The sequence below is a fragment of the Columba livia genome, chromosome 3 (assembly GCF_036013475.1).
Source record: "Columba livia isolate bColLiv1 breed racing homer chromosome 3, bColLiv1.pat.W.v2, whole genome shotgun sequence".
NCBI classification, from domain to species: domain Eukaryota; kingdom Metazoa; phylum Chordata; class Aves; order Columbiformes; family Columbidae; genus Columba; species Columba livia.
Genome location: NC_088604.1, coordinates 119,530,869 through 119,553,680, shown reverse-complemented (window position 1 = coordinate 119,553,680; position 22,812 = coordinate 119,530,869). Strand labels below are relative to the sequence as shown.

Below are 22,812 nucleotides of genomic sequence, written 5' to 3'. Positions count from 1 at the left end.
GCATAAATAAATACCCAGTGCTAGCCATGCAGCAAGGAGGTCACAGAACAGAGAGAACGAGCCCTTCTGGTACAGAGATGACTTTCCCAGGCTCATGGCAAATGCATAGGACCATTTGGGCAATGTAAACAGGAGATACCATACGGGATCACATCGGCGGTCCAGTGCCCTGTCTCTGCTGTAAGTGGCCAGGACCAGATGCTTCAGTGGAATTTGCAAGAAAACCCATAATGGACAATTATTGAATAATTTGCTCGTAGGGGAAGTTTCTTCCTAATCCCAGACAGCTAATGATTGGTTTATGCCCTGAAGCATGAGGGTTCGTATATCTCCACCCCCAACCATTTTTATCCTATCTAAGGTATCCCTGGGCGCTCTCATTATCCAAATAAGTGTATAATCCTTTTTGAATCCTACTAAGCTCTTGGGCATAATGATAGCTTGTTGCAGTGAGTTCAACAGGCTAATTATGCATTGTGTAAAAAAGTATTCCTTTTTATCAGTTTTAAATTTGTTTCTTTTCAATTTAATGGATGTCACTTTGTTCTTACATTATGGGGAAGAGTAAATAGGAGCACCCAGTTGACCTTCTCCATACCATTAATTATTTTATATCTCTCTATCATGTCCCCACTTATTAATTTCCTCTTTCAATGGAACAGTTCTCTGTTAATATGGAAGTTTCTCCTTGTCTCTGTTCCTTTCTGTTGCCTAAGTTTGGGTTTCTTCCATTTCCACAATGTATTTTAAGATGGCACAACCAGAAATGAATACTGCATTCAGGGGAGGTGTGCCAACAATGTGTATAATTGCACAATTACAATATTGTCATTGTTTTCCGTCCCAGTCTTTATACATTCTCACATTTTGTTTGCTTTTTTAACCTCCACTGCTCATTGATTAGATGTTTAATTGAGCTGCCCGCAGTGACCCCCAGGTCTTTTTCCCAAGTTGTTACAGTTAATTTAGAACCCAGCAATGTGCATGAGCAATTCAATCTGTTCCTTCCAATATGTATTTTCATCTTTGTCAATGCTGAATTTGGCTGCCATTGTGCAGGCTTATTAGGTCTTATTGAACATCTTTGCAGTGCTGACTATCCTAAATAATTTTTTACTATCCAGAAAGTTTACCGCTCTCCTGAATGCTCTTTTCCAAATGACCCTGGCACAATACCAACCAGAGGAAAGTGCTTCTGGCATGTGACATGTAGTCTGGCTGGATGTAAGGCTACTTTTGATTAAGTATTGACTAAGACATAGGGGTTAGAGTAACTAGAATTTCCAAGAATAAAACAAAAAAGCTAACCCTTACCTGAAGTTACACACTAAATTAACTCTGGTTGCCTAATGAGCCACCATTTGGATACACATCACAACCACAGTGCATTTTCACATAGCCTGTATTTTTTTTGCTGGCATAACTATATAATGGGATCTTATAAGCATTACAAAAGGACAGAAGTTTGCTGCAGAGCTGTGTGTCAGACTTTAAATAATATTCTGTATTTCAGACAGCAAAAGCCAAAGTCGTAGGCTGTCTCTTACCAGTATGTGTTTGACACTGGTTAACACATACCCCCTCTGGTGCTTGATCAAGGCAGCCACAACCTGCAGGTTAGCAGGACAGTCTAGATCTTGAGATCTTAAATTTCTCCTGTGCAACAGAGACTCAAAAAAAGTGTCTTTATATGCACATCTTCTCAGTATTAATTAATCTTAAAAAATCAGAGAACATTCAGTTTTTCAGAGTGACCTGAACTTAGGTTAAACAACAAACAAACTTAAAACAAGGAGAAGTTTGTACAAGTAAACCAGAGGCTTAAGTTCTCAATTACAAACTTGTACTGACAACTTGAGCCGAGTACCCGAAACATCCAAAAGGCCGTTTTCTTTGACACGTGTAAGAAGGGTCTTTGGAGAGCTAATTTTTTTTTGCACATGTACTATTTTTCCAGAGGAAATCAAGGTAATTGCAACAGTTCAGCTTGCATTTATATGTGGCCTCTTGTAATCCACTCACCATCAGGTTTTTCTGTTTTGCAGCATTTTCACGCATCTCCTGCTTGTTACCATTTTTAGAGAAGCCACACATGGCACAATAATACCTCTTCAACCATGATGCTGATTTGTGGGGTCATCATATTGCACTGTTGTTAATCTCTCATTTTCATGAGCACCGCATTGATATAAAATCTTAACATGCCTATATACATTCAGTTGTGCTGATACGAGTGCTGAGAGAGAGAGTGGGATTTAGCACACAGCTTTATCCACTTTGGGATATTCTTGCTTCCTACTTTCTCATTCCCTCTGGAGTTTGAAGCTCTTCTTTACCCTCTGGGAGCTAATTTTTTGACCTCCTCCGGGAAACACCTTTTGCTCCATTTCCCTGACAAACCTAGATGCTGGAAGCACTTGAGGTGAAGGGCAGGTAAGCAGTAGTCTGTTTTGAGGACAGCACTAGTCGCCCCGTATACACCAGCCTACAGAGTTAGACAAAACCAGCCCAAATAACACAACAGAGGAAAGACCTGGAAATATGGCTTGTCAAAGTCTCAAAATGTAAAGCAACGGACACGTAAGGCAAAACAGAGGCTGGTTTAAAGGAAAAATGCTCATAATTAATTTGAATTATTCTAATTCATTAGAACATATTGATAAATAGTTATTGTAGATACAATTTTTAAAAATCACAACAAGCTATAAAAACATCTATTTAGAATAGATAGGTAAACTCCACTCCACTACTGTTTGCATTTAACAGCCCTACAAGGAAATGTATTTGCTCACCATAACAACGTATAACTTCTTGATATGCTCCCAGTTCTAAACTGCAGTTCTCACATGCACTAAAAATTAGCCGACCTACTTCTAGTAGCAGTGATACTTCTAGTAGTAAGTGATAGGGATCATTGCTGACAGTTAGCAAGAAAGCACTCTATTTAAAAAATATTGATTACTAATTACTTCCAAATATTTTATTAAGTTACCTTATGTAAACTAAACCCTGGACATTTCTTATAACTGCAATACACCTACTATTTCGCAATGCATGTTTAAAACTGAAACCTTAACAACTCTCTTCAGCTGATACGAGATCTTTGATATCTGTATCTGCAGAAGTTTGTTGTGGGGAAAATATGCAAAATAAAGAGAGAATATTTAACCGTTACAATGAACTGGCGTGTGACAACAGCACCATGGGTTGCACTGAACAGGTAAATTCTGCAATAAAATCTTTCTTTCAGGTTTTTATATTAAGTGCATTCTCAAATCAGTGTTAGGAACCTTCTAGTAAGACAGTTGATCCTACAAAGTCATGAGCAACACAGAAAATAGCATTCAAATAAATCAGTGCTTATAGGACTGAATCCTAAAGCAGTTGACCAGCAGTACCAGGCAGACAAATTACTTTGCTTCTGTAGTTTAAAAGTGCAAAAAATATTTAGCAGTCTTCTGTATGATCCAGTTTAAACTTTTATGTCCAGAAATCAGTCAAAAAGCTCTTAACTGACTTGAGTGGAACAGAGTAAGCCATCAAAACACATCCCAAGGGCTGCTCTTAATGTATATTACCTATTCTTTATAGCAAAGTTAGCTTGAGAACACTGTAAGATTAAACCAAAATTGATTAGAGTCTGCAGCCCCTTTGAAAGCACTGGATTTATAGTAGGCTAGATTTTCTTGGCCGAGAGATTAGCAGACTGCTGGTGGAAGATCTGAAATTTTACCGTAAAAATGTATTTGCTGTCTTTTTACTTTCAGCTAAAACTTATCTTTTCAAAAATATTTATGTAAGTTTGTTTTGCCATTCTCTGCAGAAACTTAAGCCATCTTTCTAGTTAGATTTTGTTGCCCCAAAAAAAGAAAATGTCTTCATTTTCTGCATTACGGACTATACTGAGAGTGAACAGAAAATCTGTCTAAAAATGAGCTCTTAAGTTGACCCTGCACCGGATGTATATAGAGTCCGTGAAAGTTGTGCTGATGTCATTGGTAGATTGGGTGCCCCAGAATAATATCCTTTTATTTAGTTTTCCCTTCTTGAATAAGTGTGTTTCATAATTCAGTGAACTAGCAAGTTACTTGTGTGTCTGTATACTTACGAAAACTCAGAAATATACTTTCCATTCAATATTAATTATTACAATTACAGAATCACATCATAATGTGTCCTTATCAGGACCCTAGATGTTCTCACAGTCCTTGGTCATCTGCTCACACCAGCACTGGGACTGGAGAGCCTGCCCAGAGACAGGAATTTCCAGTAACAATTTTACCTGGCTCTACCAGAATCCGCTCTGGAGATTTCTGTCCTCCAAAGAAACTCAGCAGTCTTGGAAAAGTTACAGTGAATATTTCTAATTTCTACTACCAACCTCGTTCAATGCCCTGAATCATGGGTAATACTTACAGTATTACTCCCTTCTATTATCTTCCATCTTCTAGATCTCTACATGTCCTTCCTGAATAGGGCAAGGACAGTTATGTTTTCTGCCCGTAAGAGGAAGGCAGACTAGCTGGCCAGGACCACACTGCATAGCACTTGACGCTGAGTCTCTGGGCTCTGTGTGGTGTTCACATGTCCATCCAACAGAATTATTCTTGTGTGCGTATGTGTCTTCACAGTAACTGAAGCACTGTGAGAGTTTGTTGCTGTACCATGGAGTATGGCACCAGGGCATGGAAAATAGAGGTTAAAAAGCTGTTGGAGGACTGGGAAGAATGGCAGATGGCAGGCTTAGTGTAGTCCTGTCCACACAACCTCCTTGCATGTGCTGTCCTTCAAACTATGCCCAAGTGTGGCCTCAGAACTCAGTCAGGGAGCAAGTTAAATATTGTGCGAGCAGTTAGTTTTATGAAGAGTAGTCAGGCTTGCTTTCTGGCCCTGGACAGAGTCTGTAGCACTGGCCACACTGAAGATGAACCTGTAACTGGTCCTGCAGATGACTGTCTACATGTCTCTGGCTGTTGAGTAACGTATTGTCAAGGAATCAGGGCAGGGAGGTTGGAATGGGCGGGTGCCACTGCGCAGACATGAGGAGGTGCAGTTTCTGTGCTAGATTGATCATGCTGCAGCTCCCACTTGCATTCATATGCATGCATCCTTTTAGAAATGTGATACCAGATGCTGTTTCCTGGCAACGGGCCCAACACCCCCCTTTCTCTTAGGTGTGAATTTTGACAACTCCAATTCACTGGAGCCCTAGTTATGTTATCTTTTCTAAATGCTTAGAGACTAGACAGACCTCTTGCTCTTTCTGCGGTGGACTTAAGTGCCACTTGGGCCAGTTTGCAGTGCTATATTACTCCAAAAATATCTTCTCATATGAGTAGCACAATTATTACCACTAAATAGGGAAAAATTGAAACATTCTGAATCGAACATGGATAACACAAGTCCTTTCTCGCTGTGTTGTCAGTCAGAGCTGTTGTTATGCTTGGCATATGTCACATCAATGTAAAATAAATGCCCATGTCAGTCAAATGCATGTTATGTGTAGATTGGATGTCAATCTAATGTTTTGTATTAAAATCAGTGCCACAATGCATGCACAATTTTATAAACATTGCTGGGGAGATTTTAATTTTGAAGTACTGCAGCTGCTTGCAGCCGTCTTTTGCACAACACCTTAAGAGCTTAGAATTATTTGAAAAATTAAATCTCAGAAAAAAAGACAATAAATTACCAACTTGTCTGTTGTTGCTCACATACCGGGGTGGGGTCACCTAAGCCACTTGCTTCTCCCCTTGGCTTGTTTGCCATTAAGAAAAATACAGAGAAGCAGCCGAGTACCAAGGAAGGGAACTGCAGAGCAGGGGTTCTGGGGTGGCACGGGCTGACACTGTGGCCCCACGTGCGAGTGGGGCCATTCCTGGGTGAGTTCTGCACACATGGATGGGAAAAGTGGGGAGAGGGACTGGCCCCAGCTCAGATCTGCGAGCTCAAGCAGCACTTCAATCCTACACAGACTTGTTGCCAAGGGAGAAGCTGAGAGGCTTTCAGGGCAGATGGTCAGTGGCTGTGGACTTTGGGGTCATTATAAAGCTGGTTCCAACATCAAGATGGATGTTTCCTGAGGAACTTCTTTTTAGCAAAGCATAGACTAGTTGTCACAGTTGCACATACTTTTGCTCACAGAGATGCTGTGACCTGGCTAATACAATAGCGATTCAGAGAAAAAAAAGCTTTTTCTAAGCATTAATTAATCTCTGCAATAAGGTCATTGTTATTAACCCTATTATATGTGCGGGTCACATTTGTGGTTGGCGCAGTCTCGATCAGCTGGCTCACTCCCTTAGGGTGTTTCCAGCTTATGGTAGTAGTGATTTTGTGTAGAGATGTATCTGAAGTCACTAACAGACTGAGGATTGTTAGACAGATACTGGCAATTCTGCTTCTGATTGTGCTTCTAAACCCCAAAATATTTTCACTGGTGAATAGCACGTTCAGAGGAAACAATCTTGCACAGAAACAACCTTTGAATATTAACAGCTACTTTTTGGTCATTCTGAAAACTCAATACATTTACCATTTAATTTGCCTCTGATTGACTAGGTTCAAGTGATTACTGAATAAAAGGTATGTCCAATTTGACCCTTGATTTCATTGCGGTTTATTCCTTGGCAGTAAATACTTATTTTTCCAGTGTGACATTCTGTTGTTAATCAAATGAAAGCTGTTCCTGTCTTCCATTAAATTAGCAGATGTAGGACAGAGAAACTGCTTTGTATGTTATAGAACAGCCAACCCAAACCAGTTGCATAAATGGGGAAATGCAGTGTTTCGCTAGCTTTTAAACAGGTGAGAGGTTGGAGATTTGCCTCCTGGTTTCACAAAGCAGCAGTGACTCCAGTTCCTAACAGGATTCTTAGGCTTTGGGCAATGTTTTCTCTTTTCTTGATTCTGAGGCACCAGATGTTGGTGAGGGAGGAAGCAGGAAATCCCACTGTATAACCCTGTTATCTAATTCAGGTTGTAACTGTTAGAGATTTAGGGAAATCCATACATCATCTTTCCATATTAGCAAGAGATCCCGTGCCAGCGAAAAAAAATGCTGCAAATATAAAAGGACAGGGTGAAGAATGGAGAGGAGCATGCTCACAGAAGCTATCTGCTTCTCAAAAAAGCCCCCAAAACCCCAAACAAATTCATCCCGCAAGTGACTGCTTGGAGGCATGTAGGACAAGTTCCCACTGGTGCCTCTGGAGGAGATGCAGATTCCTCCGTTGAAAGCAGTTGTATTGTCCTCCAGAAGTACGCTGGACACAACTGACTCCCAACAAATCCCAACAAAATCCCAACAAATCCCAACAAAAAGGGAGTTAATGGCCTCAAACAGCCTCATGCCAGGGGTTGGGAATGACAGCTCTCAGGCTTTTAAAAGGCAGAACATATAGGGTTAGAATCAGAAAAGAATACACACATTTGGCGTTAAAAGGATGGTGTAAATATTTCGAAATGGCTCCTGGCTTTTGGACAGAGAACACTGTAAAACAGTCTCTTTATCTGTACAAGAAAATACATGCTCATTGAAAAACTGTTGCATTGGGAAAAAGTGACTTCCTTGCAGTGTTAGAGCCCCAAAGCCTTGGTAGCAATTTTTCATCATTTTGTTAATTTTCACTAATATGACAAGTATGCTACTAATATGATTGTTCTGTTTAAAAACTAATACTACTATTAATAAGTTACAGTGATGAATTACTAACAATAATCTATCATGAAGGAAAAACAGTGACATAATTAATGCAGTGTTACTATTGTGCAATAGCAATTTGTTAACTCAATGCAAAGCACTCAAAGAAAACTTTATTTTTCATATTTTATTCCATAATTGCTTTTACCTACATTTGCAGCCGACTGATCTGCTCACAAAAAAAGCAACTCAGCACCTGGGTCTTTTGGTTTTGGTCCAGTACATTTCTGTGCTCTTAGATGGACAGATTTAATCTCAGCCTTAGTTTAGAATCTGGATGTTATCTTTTTAGGCAACAGACTTTTACTGCTGTTTTTTAAGATCTTCTTTTCTACTCCCTTGTACAACAGTGAAGCTTATTAAATAGCTCTCACATTGCAACCGTTTATGACTAGGGGATGCATTGTCATATTGCATTGATTAAAATACTCCCAGTCTACACATCACTGTGCTTTTCTACACATACATTTCAAATGCAATCTCAGAGAAGGTAAACTAGTATAGAAAACAGCTTTGCAGAGGAACTAGTTACTTTAGTATAAATATTTAACCCTCAGATGAGAAGAATGGAGGAAAATGTGCATATTATCTTTATTTGAGCTTCTTTCTGTAGTTTTAAAAACCTGCAATGTGCATTCACAGTTTAGCTGCAAAACAGCCTTTTACAGTGTCCAGAATGAGGTGCTACATACACTGGATCATAAAGATCCTCACATGATCTTCTTAGAACAGGTCTTTGCAGGCTTTCTTCTATGATCCTTACGTCACAACCCATCCCTCTACTTTGACACCCATTCAGGCCAGTAGGTAGTTCTCTTCTCCTTAGAGAGCGCTGCAGTAAAAAAATACTATCTCAGTTACATTTATTTAATATTACCAGTAGCTCTGCCATGTTCTGCTGGGGCGGGCACTGTAGGAAAAACATGTTGAATAATAAAAATCCTGAAGCAAACAAAAAACTTGGTAGAAACATTTGTCGAGCAATTACTCAGCTGGACTTATACAATGCAATTCGGGTTAGATGAAGTACTTCTTTTGTTTTTTAAATTGATGAATAGAGAAAGGAAATTTAAGCTACCCAATGTAATCTAAATTAATAAAAATCTGCTTGTCATTCTCTCTTCTTTGTAGCTGCAGAGGCCAACACAGCAGTGCCTGAATATTCACAGAAATTGTTAACACAAAATAAGCAACTTTGTGCAAAACTTATTTTTCAAAGCATACCAAAGACTTTTCCCTCTTTAAGATCGCATGAACATTGGTTTCAGTGTTCATAAGCCATATCTAAGAATGTGATAAAATACTCTTGTACATCCACAATGCTTAATTTCCACAACATTTTATACTAATTCATTTTTAAAAGATTATAAAGCAACACCTTTTTAAAGGCATGTCTCAGATGCTCTGGCATGTCCCTTTGAAAAGCTAGTGGAATGAAGACAAGATCTGAAATCAGTACAGCATGATGCCACCATTTGGAACCAAAACAAAATTATTTCCATCTTCACTCTCATTAAAAAAAAAAAAAAAAAAAAAAAAAAGAATCAAAGAGCTGAGTATAAATTAAGTATAGTAATACAAATCTGGCTGAGCAGCTGTGAACTTTCATGCCAAGTTCTAGCCTGAAATGAATTTAAATGGCCAAAAGTATAAATTCCACAAAGGATAAATTGCAATGAAGTCCTGGCAGAGAAATAAAAACAGAATCATAAACAAATACCTTAACCTTTAAGAGGGAAAGGGAGGAAGCAGAAACTAGGAAATATCCTTAAACTTCTGTTTAGAAGAACAAGAAAACAGTGGGGCAGCAGGGCAGGGGTCGCTGTGAAAAACGAAGCGATGGGGATTGTTTTGGTGTATGAAATACAGGAAAGATGTCAGACTGGAAGGGGTGGCTGGAGAGTCGCCAACATGTTTGTCTGCTCTGATCGACCCGATCAACTTCCCAGTCTTTTATTGTAAAAGAGTTTACAAATAACTGTGGAGTTCTGAAATCATAACTTGTAACACAACCATGTATTCTTACTGACTGAATGAGTTCGTGCCAGTGTAATAGATATATTTATACATACATATATATATATATATATACCCCTTTTTGGTTATTTTTCTCTGTGCTCACCGTACATAAAGAAGCATCCTTATCCCAAGAACTAACAATGGCTTTACAAGGGATTAGTGGGACTTAGTGGAGGTTTGGGGGTGCAAACTGGTGATCCCTTTGCAGAATGAGGACCTGCCAAAGGCAGACACAATAGCTAAGATCCAAGAATGCACAAGTAGTCTGTTTATTTTCAAAGCAGAGGCAGTTGTCTATAGGAATGGCGATCATTTTGTACTAACAGACTCAGGAAAATGTATTGGCAACCAGTTCAGTGATTGGCACGCTGTCACTAAGCATTTTATCTCCATTGTATAACAGTGTAAGTAAATCACCTTGTTTTTCTATATAAAATGATTTTTAAATTGGTTTTGTGGTATTGCTTTCTACACATCAGCAGCAAAGACAACTCTTGAAATGCTGTACATTTCACAGCATTTAAACACCTCCTAGAAATGAATGATGGTAAAGTCGTCAGGAGAGAAAGCTGGGCAGTACTCTTACTTAATACAAAAAGTAACAAAATACAAGCCAGGGAGAATTTCTGGAGCCTTTGACAGAATTCCTGAGGGATGTGGTACCTAAAACTCCTGCAATGCCCTGTGGAAGATGTCCCTCCTGGGTGGCTGATGTGCTTGGCACCACAACTCAGCCTCCTGCATCCTCTTGGGGCACTTCCACGGGAGTCCTGGGAAGTTGTGATCTGATGGGATTGGGTCTATGGAAAGGGATTTATGAGCACTGATTAAGTGCACTGAAATCTTTTTCAGGTAGTACTGACACAGGAAATATTCTGATATTCCAGATGGAAAAACTTGCTGTCAAGGTAGGAATGCAAATGAAACATTTTTTAGTTGTACTAACACTTCCTGTAACAAAATTCTGACTGTTATTTCCTGACGAAGAATTCCTGCATAATAATAATAGTCATAATAGCTAATAGTAACAAGCTTGATTTCATGTCGGGCTTGAATTTTCAGGACATGCAGTAAAGAAACTTGAATCTGGCAGTTTCCACCCGTCTCCCCCGCAGCACGGTGATGGGTTTGGCAGACGCTGCCTTTGCCGGGAGAGCGCCGGGCGAACCGCGCCGGGCGAACCGAACCGCGCCGGGCCAACCGGCCGATCCCCGCCGGCCCCCGGCAGCGGCTGCCTCAGCTGCAGTGACGAGAAACAAACGTAACCCCCAAAACAGCGGGAACAACTTCCTTTCCTTAATGCTTCCAATCGCCCCCCCATATGTATATATTTATACATATAGATATACATAAATATTTGTAAAATTAGCGGACGTTAAATGCAGCTACTAAATAACAACCCTTTAAAAGAAAGGAAAAAAAAAACACACAAAAAACACCCCACACAGGCCATAATGATGATGATGATGATGATGACGGGAGGGGGGGAAATAAATAAATAAAAGCGAGCGAGAGTCGGCGAGGGAGAGGGAGGCAGGTTCAATTATCTAAACAAAGAAATCATGGCGGAGTGTTTACATTTGGCAGCCCAAAGACTGTTGGATTACGGACCCCCCCCCAAACCCAAGCGGCCCCCCCAGTCCCCCGCCTTGCCGGAGGCCGCCCGCCGACACCTCGCCGCAGCCCGGGTAAGTGCGGAGCTTGCGGCGGCCGGACCCGTGCCCCAGCCCTCCCCGGGTGCCGTGTGTGTTGTGTGTGTGTGTGTCGGTGTCGCGGGGAGGGGGGGACGGGCTGTGCACGCCGCCGCGCTGCCCCCGGGCTCGCTGCACCCCCCTCGCTGCCTGGAGCGGGGGCAGCTCGTCCCCGCGGCCGCGGAGCCGCCTCCCCGCCCCGGGGTCACGGCGCCCGGCGCTCACTGGCGGCTCCGCCCCCGCCGGCCCCGCCGCGCCCCCCGCCCGCCCGCTGCCGCGGTGCCCCGCAGCTGCCCGGCCCGCACAGGGGGGGCTTTGCCGCTGCTGCTCCCCGGTTGCGAGGCGCCGAGGGGGAGTAAGAGGCCCCGAAATGGGTGTCGGGGGTGAAGCGGGGGGGGGCTGGATGCGGCTTATGCTCCCGCTGTCCGACAGCCGCGTCGCAGAGCGAACCTGGGGACCACAGGAGGCGTTTGGGAGCTGGGAACAGCACTGAGACCCTCTCTCCCCAAAACACCCTCACGTCCAAACGCTCTAGCTGCCAAATGTTCTTCTCCCTAAATGCCCTCTCCCCAAATGCTTTTTCCCTGCAAATGCTCTTGCTCCTAAATTGTTTTGTCCCCAAGCACCCTCCGTCTCAAGCACCCTTGCTTGCAAGGGTCCTTGCCTCCAAAATCCCTTTTGCCAAAACATCTTTGCCTCCAATGCTTTTGTTGCAGTCTCCTTCACTCCCAAATGCCCTTTCTTCCAGCTTCACCCCCAGACAGCATCACCCCGGTCTTCCTTGCACCAAAACACCCTCACTGCTAAACACTTTCCCCTCCAAACGCTCTTGCCCGCAACCTCCCTCCACCAAGTAAGGGGTTTAGCTGCTCCTGGTGTTCCCAGAACTGCGCCCTGCCCCCCCCCCCGCCCGCCCCAGTGGGCCCTATGAAACAGCCAAAAAGGCACCTGGGTCCCTCCCCTTGCAGCCCCCAGGCTGCTGAGCTGACACTGGCACCCCCGGAGGCCACTGCTGTGAAATGTGGAAATGACCCTTTCAAGGAGACTGCAAGCTCTGCTCCCACGCATCCATCAAAAAGTCCCCTGGCCCCACACGTCTCCATGCTAGAAAGCTGCAAAACTAAATTGGCCCCTCTGCCCTCATGGGTCTGGCTAACAGGCAGCGTCCTCCCCGACTCTTGTGCTATGAAGACATGGGCCGTGTGTCCTGCTGCACGGCACTGAGCCCTGTGTCAGCGTTGGGGAGGTGGCAACGTGTGTTTATTGCTTCCAGGGTTTTGCAGGCTCTTGTGTCAGGGTAGAGTCTGGGAGCAGGAGGACCAGCACAATGACTGCTGTGGTAGCAGGACATGGGATGGGGAAGACAGTTGAGTGGTTCCTGACTTCTTCTGATGCGTAATATGTATATTACTGGGGCTGTCTCCCAAATTCAGAGTGCATTGAGGTATGTGACATTGAGAGAGGTAGAAAACCTACATCTTCCTTTATTTCTCTTTGAACTGCTTGACTTTAAATGTTTGTGTAGGTCAAACTCATGAATGAAAGAAAAATGCTTGATATTGTAGAGTTATGAGGCACAATAAACAAAAAAGGGGTTGGGACTGTGGCACTTTGAGACATCCACCTTTCATGCTCAACCACGTCACTTCCCAAGGCAGTGCGTATTACAGTTGTTTATGGTTGTGATGTTGAGGAGCTTGTGTTCACACCAACCTGGCGGTGGTGCCTTGAAACAATGAGGAAAACAGAAACGTGGAGGTGCGTATCGGTGCCACTTCAGGTGTGCTTGTGTGGGGACTGCGGGTTTGATTCTCCAGTGCAGTTGTCTCTTTGCTGAGTCTGTGGGAGCACACAGGCACTAAGAGATTGTCAGAATGGCCTGCAAGACAAGGTCCATGTCTATACAAACCCTCCGCACTGTCTTGCATCACCAGGTGTTGTGGCGACAAGTTGCATGACAAAGTTTAAAAAGCAGAGGTTGACGCTAAGTGTTAAACCATGCAAAATTTTGGCTCTGAAGACAATGGCAAAGAAAACTATGTTTTAATTGCTCGGAAGATCATTGCTCAAAATCTCGTTTCCTTTCTTCACTTTATTCCCTTCTATCTGCAGCTATATACATTCCTCTATATCTACGTTTAGGCCGGGCATTTCTGGGTTTGTACATAGTGTGGATAAAAGGCCTGTTGAGGTAATTCCCCATACACTTCGATTTTTTGCCACTTCCTGCTTGAACTATCAGTCTCTGAAGGTCTGAGGCTGTTTTCTCAAGGAAAGCTCTTAATTTAAGTGGCCTGTTAACTGTTAATTGCTGTTCTGTTCTGGCTATTTACCTGAGTATCATGTCAAACCTGCTGTTCTGGTCTGGAGGCTACACTGGTTATCTGTTCTGATCTCTAAACTGCTACTGCTTTCTGCTGTTTTATTGAAGACCAAGGTAATATTTCTTTTCTTAATGCAAACTGACATTTCCTTAGATTTAAGGATTTTGTTGAGCAAGCTGTCCCACTTGAAACTGCTTATACAATAATCTCAATTTTATGTCTGTTAACATAAAGGCTTCCCTGAGATTTAATATTCAAAGAATTTTGCTGTCTCGGGTTCTTCAGTATGGATGTGTTTAGAGGAGAAAAACATTTAAAGCTGGGCAAAGCAATGAGGAGTTGGTGGTTGGCAGTTAACAGAGTTAGGTAGGAGCTCGTGCTTATCGAACTACAAACATTGGTATGTTCAGTGTAAGCAAATCTTGAACTTTTAGTGTGTGCTTACTGGGCTGATTGGAGGTTTGGGACAGGTCACGTTGTCTCTAGGGTTGTCCTGAGATCTGTGCCAGTGAAATTCCATCCCTAGAAACAATTTATTTCATTTACTGTATTTAGTAAAGTTAGGTTCTGTTTTTTTGGTAACTAACTTTATAAATCAGTGCCGTATTTTGGCTGTTTGATTGGGATAGTCACGTAGAAATGATTAAAAAAATGCTGGCAGAATGGATATAATATTGTCTTAAACTGAACAGAGCATTAATGAGGCCGGTTCCCTTTTGGTGAGTGCTTGTAGTTTTTTGATTAATGAGAGTTCATTCGGGTATTGAGAGAAGAAGAGACCTCTCAAATGATGCTGAATCTGTTTCCCCAGTATGTAATAGAATGAAACTCTCAGGCTGTTGCTGGACAGTAAGATATTCTGACATGAATATATATTTTGGAGCTCTGCACAAAATGAGGATTTCATGCATAGGCAACACAGTGTGACAAGTCATATCCTGTGTGACCTTGTGCTTACAGTATGAAGTTGTGTAATAATATATTCTGTTAAATTAATACACAAAATAAATAGAACATACCTCATTTTTATGCTAATAATGATATTTTTCAATTCTAAGCACCTTTTATGCTAAGACCTCAAAGTAAATTACAGGCAGGAGTAAACCAAGCCTCACAACACCATAGTGAATTTTTGTGCTCTCATTCAAAGACTAGTTGGAAGGTATCTTTATCAGTTACTGTTATTTAATTTTCTGTTAATTATTGTCTGATTTGCTTACTCTCTGATACTGTTCTCTCTTCTAATATGTTAACAGTAAAATATGATCTTATCAAACTGAAAGAAAAGAAATATTTGAGTTACAAGAATGGACAGATCTGTCAAGGCTAAGAGGAGAAATAATGCTGACTTTGATTCCTCAAGGAGTTAACAGAGATTTTGCCAGTAGGATATATTTTATGTGGCTGGAACATAAATTTGGGATCACTGTGATGATCACTGTGCGGTCCATCCTATGATGTAACTGGAGGTGAAAGGCACATAAGAGTTTACAAAGCGGTTAGCTGAGGGAACAAAACAAACCTAAATTATTTTAATTCGGATCACAAAGGACAGGATTTCCAAAAGTGCTCATTTCTGGCTTAGTTTTCCTGTCAATGGTAAAAATGCCATTCACTCCAATGAGAGCAGATTCAGGCCACTGACAGGTGCTTTTGCAATCCTGTCCTTTATGTTTGTAAAGTACGAGTTGCATCTTGCATTCCTGATAGTCCAGCACGTGTTTTTTATAAACTTCAGCACAGGGTTTGATTCTCTCTCATACATTTGTATGTGGAGATAGAATAGCATTTCTGGGATAAGAATCCAGCTCATCATGTTCTTTAGTAGCTTTGTCTCCATCGATGTCAATGAGGTTGTATGGGCAGTCAGTTAGTACAGAATTTACTCAAACTGCCTAATGCGTATTTACAACCTTAATTCCAGTTTAACAGAATGTTTTGTGGTGGAACATTTACAGAAAGAGCATGTGGAAAAATTATCACTGCATGTATTAAGCACAAAGAAAGCATCCCTATACTGCTGTGTAGGAGCAACTGACAAAACAGAACGTATTACAAGAAACTATCTTTTTCATTAGGGCTACACAAAATGAGGATTTAACGCATGGGCAGCACAGTCAGTCCCAGTGGTTTAGTGCCCATAATCCCACCTTGAAAATGGCTTCACAATAATAATTACTATTGCAAAATGGACACTGCTTCCAATTTTGGCGTGTCTACTTTACCCATAACTAATTGCAGCCACAGAAGGCAAGATCTGTTTTACCAGCCGCCTAGTTCCAGGAGTGCAGCTATGCTAACCTTCCCATAAGATTTCCAGTCTCAAACTGATGCTTTGCCTTATTTTGCCACAATAATGCAGAGCATGTGTGGCAGCCACCCTCATTTTGGCATGCTCAAACTATCCCTGGACATTAAGATACTATGACATGAATATATATTTGTGAGCTTTGCACAAAATGAGGATTTCACGCATAAGCAACATAGTGTGACGAGTAGTATCCGGCATGACCTTGCAAATGCAGGCTGAGCTCCAGAATAAACAGCTCAAAAGAGCAAGGAGTATTGTGGATTCTCAGGTTCTGTAAGGAAATCCCATCGTTCGGTTCCAAGCTTGCAGAGAGGAGCATACAGCTATTCCTACAAGTTCCTACAACTTTCCTGCTTTATACAGGTGGTGAAGTACCCAGAGAACAAAAATTTCCAACTGCTTTTAGAAAGACAGGGTCACAGAAAATCCATAAACATCAGTGGAACTCATCACAGAGAGCTGAAAATCCTCTTTCGGGCTGGAGGGTTCAAAGCTCCAGATGTGGAGTGTTGTTTCTCATTTTAACAGGGTCTACATTTATCACTTGTAGTTCCTATTCCTATACATTTACTTGTCAGCCTTTTTTCTCTTGCTAATTGAATGATAGGTTTGGATAAAACAGTTTTTTCTGCCTTTCAAAAAGAAACAGTGGGACCTTTTTAGAGTTGAAACTAACATGTTACTGATGCGTAGGAAGGTAAGAAATTGTCTTCTCACAGCTCTTTTCTTACAGTCTAGCACAACCTGGTGTCATCTGTGCCCCTGGGTAGGGGCACAAATGGTCTCAGAGCCTCTTGGTGCACTGAGAGCCCTGACTAATAATAGGCCATACTAATGTTGCATATACTAAAAGCATTATGTATGCACAGCTAATGACTTGTCAGGGTGAAGTTTTCTTTAAGGTTATCTTTGCACAAGTAGTATTTTTGTACATAATTGTTCAGGGGAACTAAAATGAAGTATGATCTTGAAATATGCATGTTATCCTTATTTAGACTGTATCAAAGATGCGTATTATTCAGCGTATATTTGAGTTCTTTGTTGTTTAAAATTTCAGTGGCTTTCATCAACTTTTTAGGCATAAAACTGAGACTACAGTTCTGGGCTTGTGGTTAGTTCTGGAGCATAAAGGCCTGTAGAAACAAGGCAGGAAAGGCTCTCAAGAGGCCACCCCCTCCTTTCTCAAAGGCAGAATGGCTGTGCCATTATTGGTAAAAGTTCATTCACTCAATTTTTAAAAACCTTCTGTAACAAATATTTTTGCAGTCTTCCTGGGCGACCCGTTGCCCGAAATCTCCCTTGCCATACTGAACTTCAGTACCACTTGTCCTATCTAAACTGGACATAAAGAGGCGTGTGTTCACTCCTCTCTGTCTTTCCAAGTACCCAAAGCACATTGCTGTGTCACTCCCCAGAACTAAGCAATCCCACTTTATTTTGCTGTTCCTCAGAGGTGAAGTTCCAGACTGGCTCAGTTCCTCCAGCCCCGTCCTGAAGGGCTGAGCTGGACTCAGTCTCAGTCCTGCCGATGCCGCTGCCCTCCCATCTCTCTTTAGGATGGAAGTTATTTTGTTCTTATCAGTACTCCTGTTTAAAAAACCCAATGTGGTGTTTTCCATTCAGGTTCAGTTCTTAAGGCTTTATTATTACGTGAGGCTTGTAGACTATGGAGAAAGCAGCGTTAGTAAAAATGAATAATATATATCTTCCTATGGCAGTGTACCTTACTAGTAAAATATTTTTCCTTTTATGAGTTTCATCTTTCCTTCCTTTTCCAGTTGAGGAGTTAATTTTAGGCAAATGACAATACCAACCCTATTTCCTATGTAAGGACAGGATTGTTTGAAGTGTGACACAGTCCCGCACTATATAACTGTCCTATATATTTACAAGAATAAGCTATTCTGGTTTTGCTTTTGCTATGGTCTATTAGGAAAATCATGTCTAAATGTTAGAATTATTGATATATAGATGCAGACACAGCAGATCCTACACTCGGTGCATACATTTTGGCCTACGAACACATTCATTTTCCTTCCAAGAAGCATTCTATAAAGTATAATATATTTGATAATATTTCTTAAATTGTGAAGTCTTTGAGGTTGAGACATTCATAAATGTTTGCAGAGCATCTAGCATTCCTCTCTGATCGGGGCCTATGGGTAGTTTAAAACCATAAATATTTAATGGTAATGGTAATTACCCTTTTTTCAGAATAATAGTATTTTTGAAGTTCCATCTTAGGTGAGTGAAACCCCCTTAATAATTTTTTTTCCCAACACTTTGAAGAATATTCTCTTGTCATCAGAAGCATTTCGCGAATTCATAGTTTTGTACATTGCCCAAATGCCTCTCTTTATAAATTACAGAACTGTGCTCTAACCTGTCTCCTGCTTAAGACGTACAGAAATCAGAATGCAGGTGGCACAACTGAGTGTGTTCTGTGAATGTTTCTACCTTAGTGTTTTGGTTCAGATGAAGAATGATGTTTGGAAGGGATCATGTCCACTTCCAGCACCCTGATTCCCATTGTGGGATGGTCTCCCAGTACCAAAACTGGATTCCTCTTGGATTCAACTACACAAGAAGGTCTTGTCTAGGAGCACATGTGGTTTAGGAAATAACCCCCCCCACTAACTGCAAGACTCTAAGTTCTTCGCTTTACTGGAAAACCTCCCAGGAATATTCTATCACACACCAGCCTCTAACCACAGGGAAATATACTCAACTTTATGAAAATCATGAAAGAAATGACAGAAGTGTTTTCTTATGGCTGCATTGATGAATCTTTGTGGAAAAGGCCAATTAATGGAACTTTTTGTGGAGTCCTCTGCTTGGTTTTTGTTTCATGACCCTGTGGTAAGGTACCCGGCAAGGGAAAGGCTTCGCTGTATGGCACTGTGACCATGCCGAGAGGTACTTTATGTGACCTAGGAAAACTTGACAGAATATTGACTATATGGTAGCCATTTAAAAATGGTTGTCATGATGTATTGACAACAGCACTAGCAAATAAATAATACATATTTTTAAAATTTCCGTAATTACATGTTTACCCAATAGGCCAGAACAGCTCTGTCCTAAGGAGCTGTTGCAGTCTGAGTAAATAATACATGTTTTAAAGTCCATAATTACATATTTAAACGATAGACTATCGAGGAAATAATGCACATTTTAAAAAGTCCATAATTACATATTTACATGATAGTCTGTAAATTCTGTAATTACTTATTTACACAATAGACCATAGCAGCTGTTACAGTCTATTATGGTAACTCTCATAGAATTATATTATGGATTTTTTTATAACTTAAAAAATAAGTATATTTAACCAGAAAATTGTATTGCTAGTCTTAAAAAAACCCACAAACCTCTAAGAAAATCTACATTAAGGTAAAAATTTAGGGTGATACAGAGACAGAGAAGTTCTTATTCCTTCTCAGTGATAAGTGTCTTTTGTTAGCATGAGTAGCTGAGGATTTTTCATTAATTTCAGAATTTCTTTCTTTAGGTAGCTGAAATGTAAATATGCAGCGCTATATGGTTTTACTTTCCTTATTGTCACGTAGACATTCAATTTGGGTAAGCATTTGGGATTCTGAAAATTCTTTAGTTCCTGTTCTGCTCTTATTAAAATCAGTGATAAAACTCCCATCAACGCTGGTTTCAGAAATCATTTATATTGAGGACAGCTCTTAAGCATGTACTTGAAATCAATGGCACTTAAGCATCTTTTAAAAATAAGCACATACTTAAGGGCTCTCATGAATTCTGATGGACCGAAACATATGATTAGATGCTTCCCCGAATTGGGATACGGTCTTCCATGAAGCAGAATGGAACCTTTCACATACGTGGCTTATTGGTGGGCCACGAGTTTTTTGTTGTTCGACATGTGGCTTCTTCCCAAGGAACATCTTTTAGCATATTTAATTACAGACATACGTGTGTAAGAACCAGCGCTACAACAAACATGTTGCTGCTTCTTTGTTCTTTCTAGAAGTTCTTGGATTGAGAATTCACCCCATAGCTCAGCTGCTGAATTTATTCCTCGTGTTAAAGACTGGATCAATACCCAAAATGAGACTTCTGTCCATAATTACTACTAAATAGTAAGGCTAAATCAAGCACGTCAGAAACTGACATTTAGCTCAGCCGGACCTTGTGCATTTAGTAATGTAACAGAGTATGAGAGAAACCTTTGATCCTCACTGTTAGTTGCATTAAAACATTTGAGTTAAGAGAATTTGAACTGTTGAGAGCCCCATTTATAGACCTGCCTTAAATGGAATGAAATATGCAGGTATGTTTCAACAATGGTTTGAGGTCGAGCTGTTCAGCTGCACTATATAGGCTGCTCACATATTCTGACCAAAAGTATCAGGCAAAGGTCTGAAGGTTTTGTCTTTCCTTGGCAGTGGACAGTCTAGCACCGAATTTGGGAAAGAAGTATCTATTCAGAAATAAAGAAGCTGTTTTATCAAGTGCAATATGCAGAAATTGATGTGCACAAGGGGAAAAAAGCCTCAAGAAGATATACTTCTGCTATCTTTTGCTGTGGATCTTCTGAGATGTTGTTACTGACATGAGTGCACACATTTGGATATTTGGTTAAGTGGCCTGGAGCTTCAAAGGCCAAAGGGAAAGTCAATATCAATCCTTTGTTAAAAGCACAAAGCTGGTAGAAGAAATTGTTAAATAGCAGGGGCCTAATTCTCATCTTTTGCATGGCGCTTTTTACCCATGAAAAAGAGAAAAACACCATTACCTGACTGGTTCGTCTTTGAAACCAGTGAATGAAAACAAGGAATATAAGAGATTAGAGAACCAGATGTGAGGGCAGTAACTTCAGGTTATGTAGAAACCATATTTAAATGGTTTAAAAGCATCTTCATTAATTTTTGCATTCTCCACAATAAATCCTTGTATTTGAGAAGTGAAAAATAGAAGACATGTCGCTTTTGGTTGCCAACCCTGTGGCACACAGTAGAATGAGAATAACCGATCCTCTTCATAAAGGTGAAGGTCAGTTTCTGTGTCCTTTTTCTACTCTGTGTTCCATTTAAAAATATACATGTAAACATTTGCTGGTTTTGTAACACTTCCAAAGTTTGCATTTGATTTAGCATACAGGAATTTTCATCTTTTACATGTTCATCTTAATCCTGCAAGTTAGTCAGTTTCTTTGAGGGTTTTGTGGATCTTCAACTTTTCACCGGTTGAATGTTGAGTGTCTTCATTTCTCCCATGCTTTTTTATTTGTATGGCACCCATCCTTGCCAGGCAGGCACACTGTCTGCCACAAGTTCTGCTAGGTATTATTGCTAAATGAAGATTTTGTGTTCACCTGTGACAGTTCTTTAATAATTCTGACCTGAGGTTGAATACATCCAGAAGCGTACAATATAAACTTACACAAAGAAACAAGATGTATTCACAATATAAGATATATAAAGGGAAAACTTCATTAGCATATGCTTTTGAGGCACAAACCAGCTTCTTTTATTGTGAAAAATCCTACTGGGAAGCCAGCACAGGGAATATGACGTGAAGAAACATGCAGATTCCAGCACACTGTATTTGCCAATAAGTAGTACTTTGCACTTGTAATTTTATTAATTGTCAGAAGTAATTTCGACTGATCAGTTATCAATGAGTAATTCTATCAGCAGCGTACCTACACGAAGTGGAAATCCCAACTGGAGTGCCACAATACTTTCTCCTTCAGAGACAGGTACAGTTAGTACAGAGTCATTTGCCTCACATGGTATTTTGGAATGTTCTTGAAAAATGAGATTTAAGGCTAAAGTGAGACTTTGTTGCGGTCTTCGTGTAGGCAATGTTAGAGTGTGTGTCTCTGGGAGAAAACAGAGCCAGGCTGTTCTCCGAGATGCACAGCAATGTGCTGTGCTCTATAAAGATATACCGTTCCTAGGACTGGTTTGTGGTGGTCGTCATTTGTGACAGGAGAGCAAGTGATTACATCACTGGGCAGCCATGATGACAAATACATATTTATCAGAAATAGCTATTTACTTTATATGCATTTGTTAGTTTTCTTTTATTGCTTTTTTTATTATAATGGAACTTGAGGACAGAGACAGATTTCTTCCCCGCAGTGTTAACTACAGTAAGAGGCAGCATTATGGGATGCCATCTATGGCCTCTTATAATGATAAATATTTCTGAGACAACACATTGTGAAAACCTATATGTATAAATTCCTCTATCGCAGCTATTAGGAGGAAGAGTAAAACTACAGCTTAATATTACTAGGGATTTGTCAACAACTAAATGACTCCTCACAGGTAGAGAACACCACCTTCCCCATAGCACCTTTTCTAGAGTTTGCTTGCTGTTCTTTTAAGATCTTTATACAAACAGTGTATTATTTCCATGCAAACCAGTGTTTTGCATTTGGTGATGCCATGTATAGCTGAGGAACACTGCAAGTAAGGAAGGACCATCCTTTAAATGTTTTTTTTCCCTGTCCTTTGTACTTTTGGTATCTGTGAATGTACTATTGAAATGGCCAGGACCATGACAAAGGCCTGTATTATAGATGGATAAACTGGGACTCAGAGAAACTAAAGGACTTTCCCAAGGTGCCCCTGGGAGAAAGATAATGCAGTTAGCATAGATAGCACCGAGGAATCTTGCCTATTTTGTCCCATGTCAAGAAAAATGGTGCAGATTAGTAAAGATAGTTATTTTCCTTCTGTCTTGAACGTGTTCTGAGAGATGAATTTGGTGAATTTCAGCGTT

The 22,812-nt window shown here is 40.8% G+C and overlaps 1 protein-coding gene across 11 annotated transcripts in view; it reads left to right on the top strand.

Annotated features, from left to right (window-relative positions):
- Positions 1 to 22,812, top strand: part of LOC110362494 (uncharacterized) — a 480,683-nt gene that overhangs the window by 34,710 nt on the left and 423,161 nt on the right. For 10 of the 11 annotated variants that reach the window (XM_065059403.1, XM_065059406.1, XM_065059405.1 and 7 more), the window contains one exon: positions 10,574 to 10,629. In XM_065059403.1, coding sequence (XP_064915475.1) covers positions 10,574 to 10,629 — 56 coding nt within the window. Of the gene's footprint in view, positions 1 to 10,573; positions 10,630 to 10,760; positions 11,410 to 22,812 lie in introns of those variants that run through there. The other variant, XM_065059407.1, reaches the window with a different exon arrangement.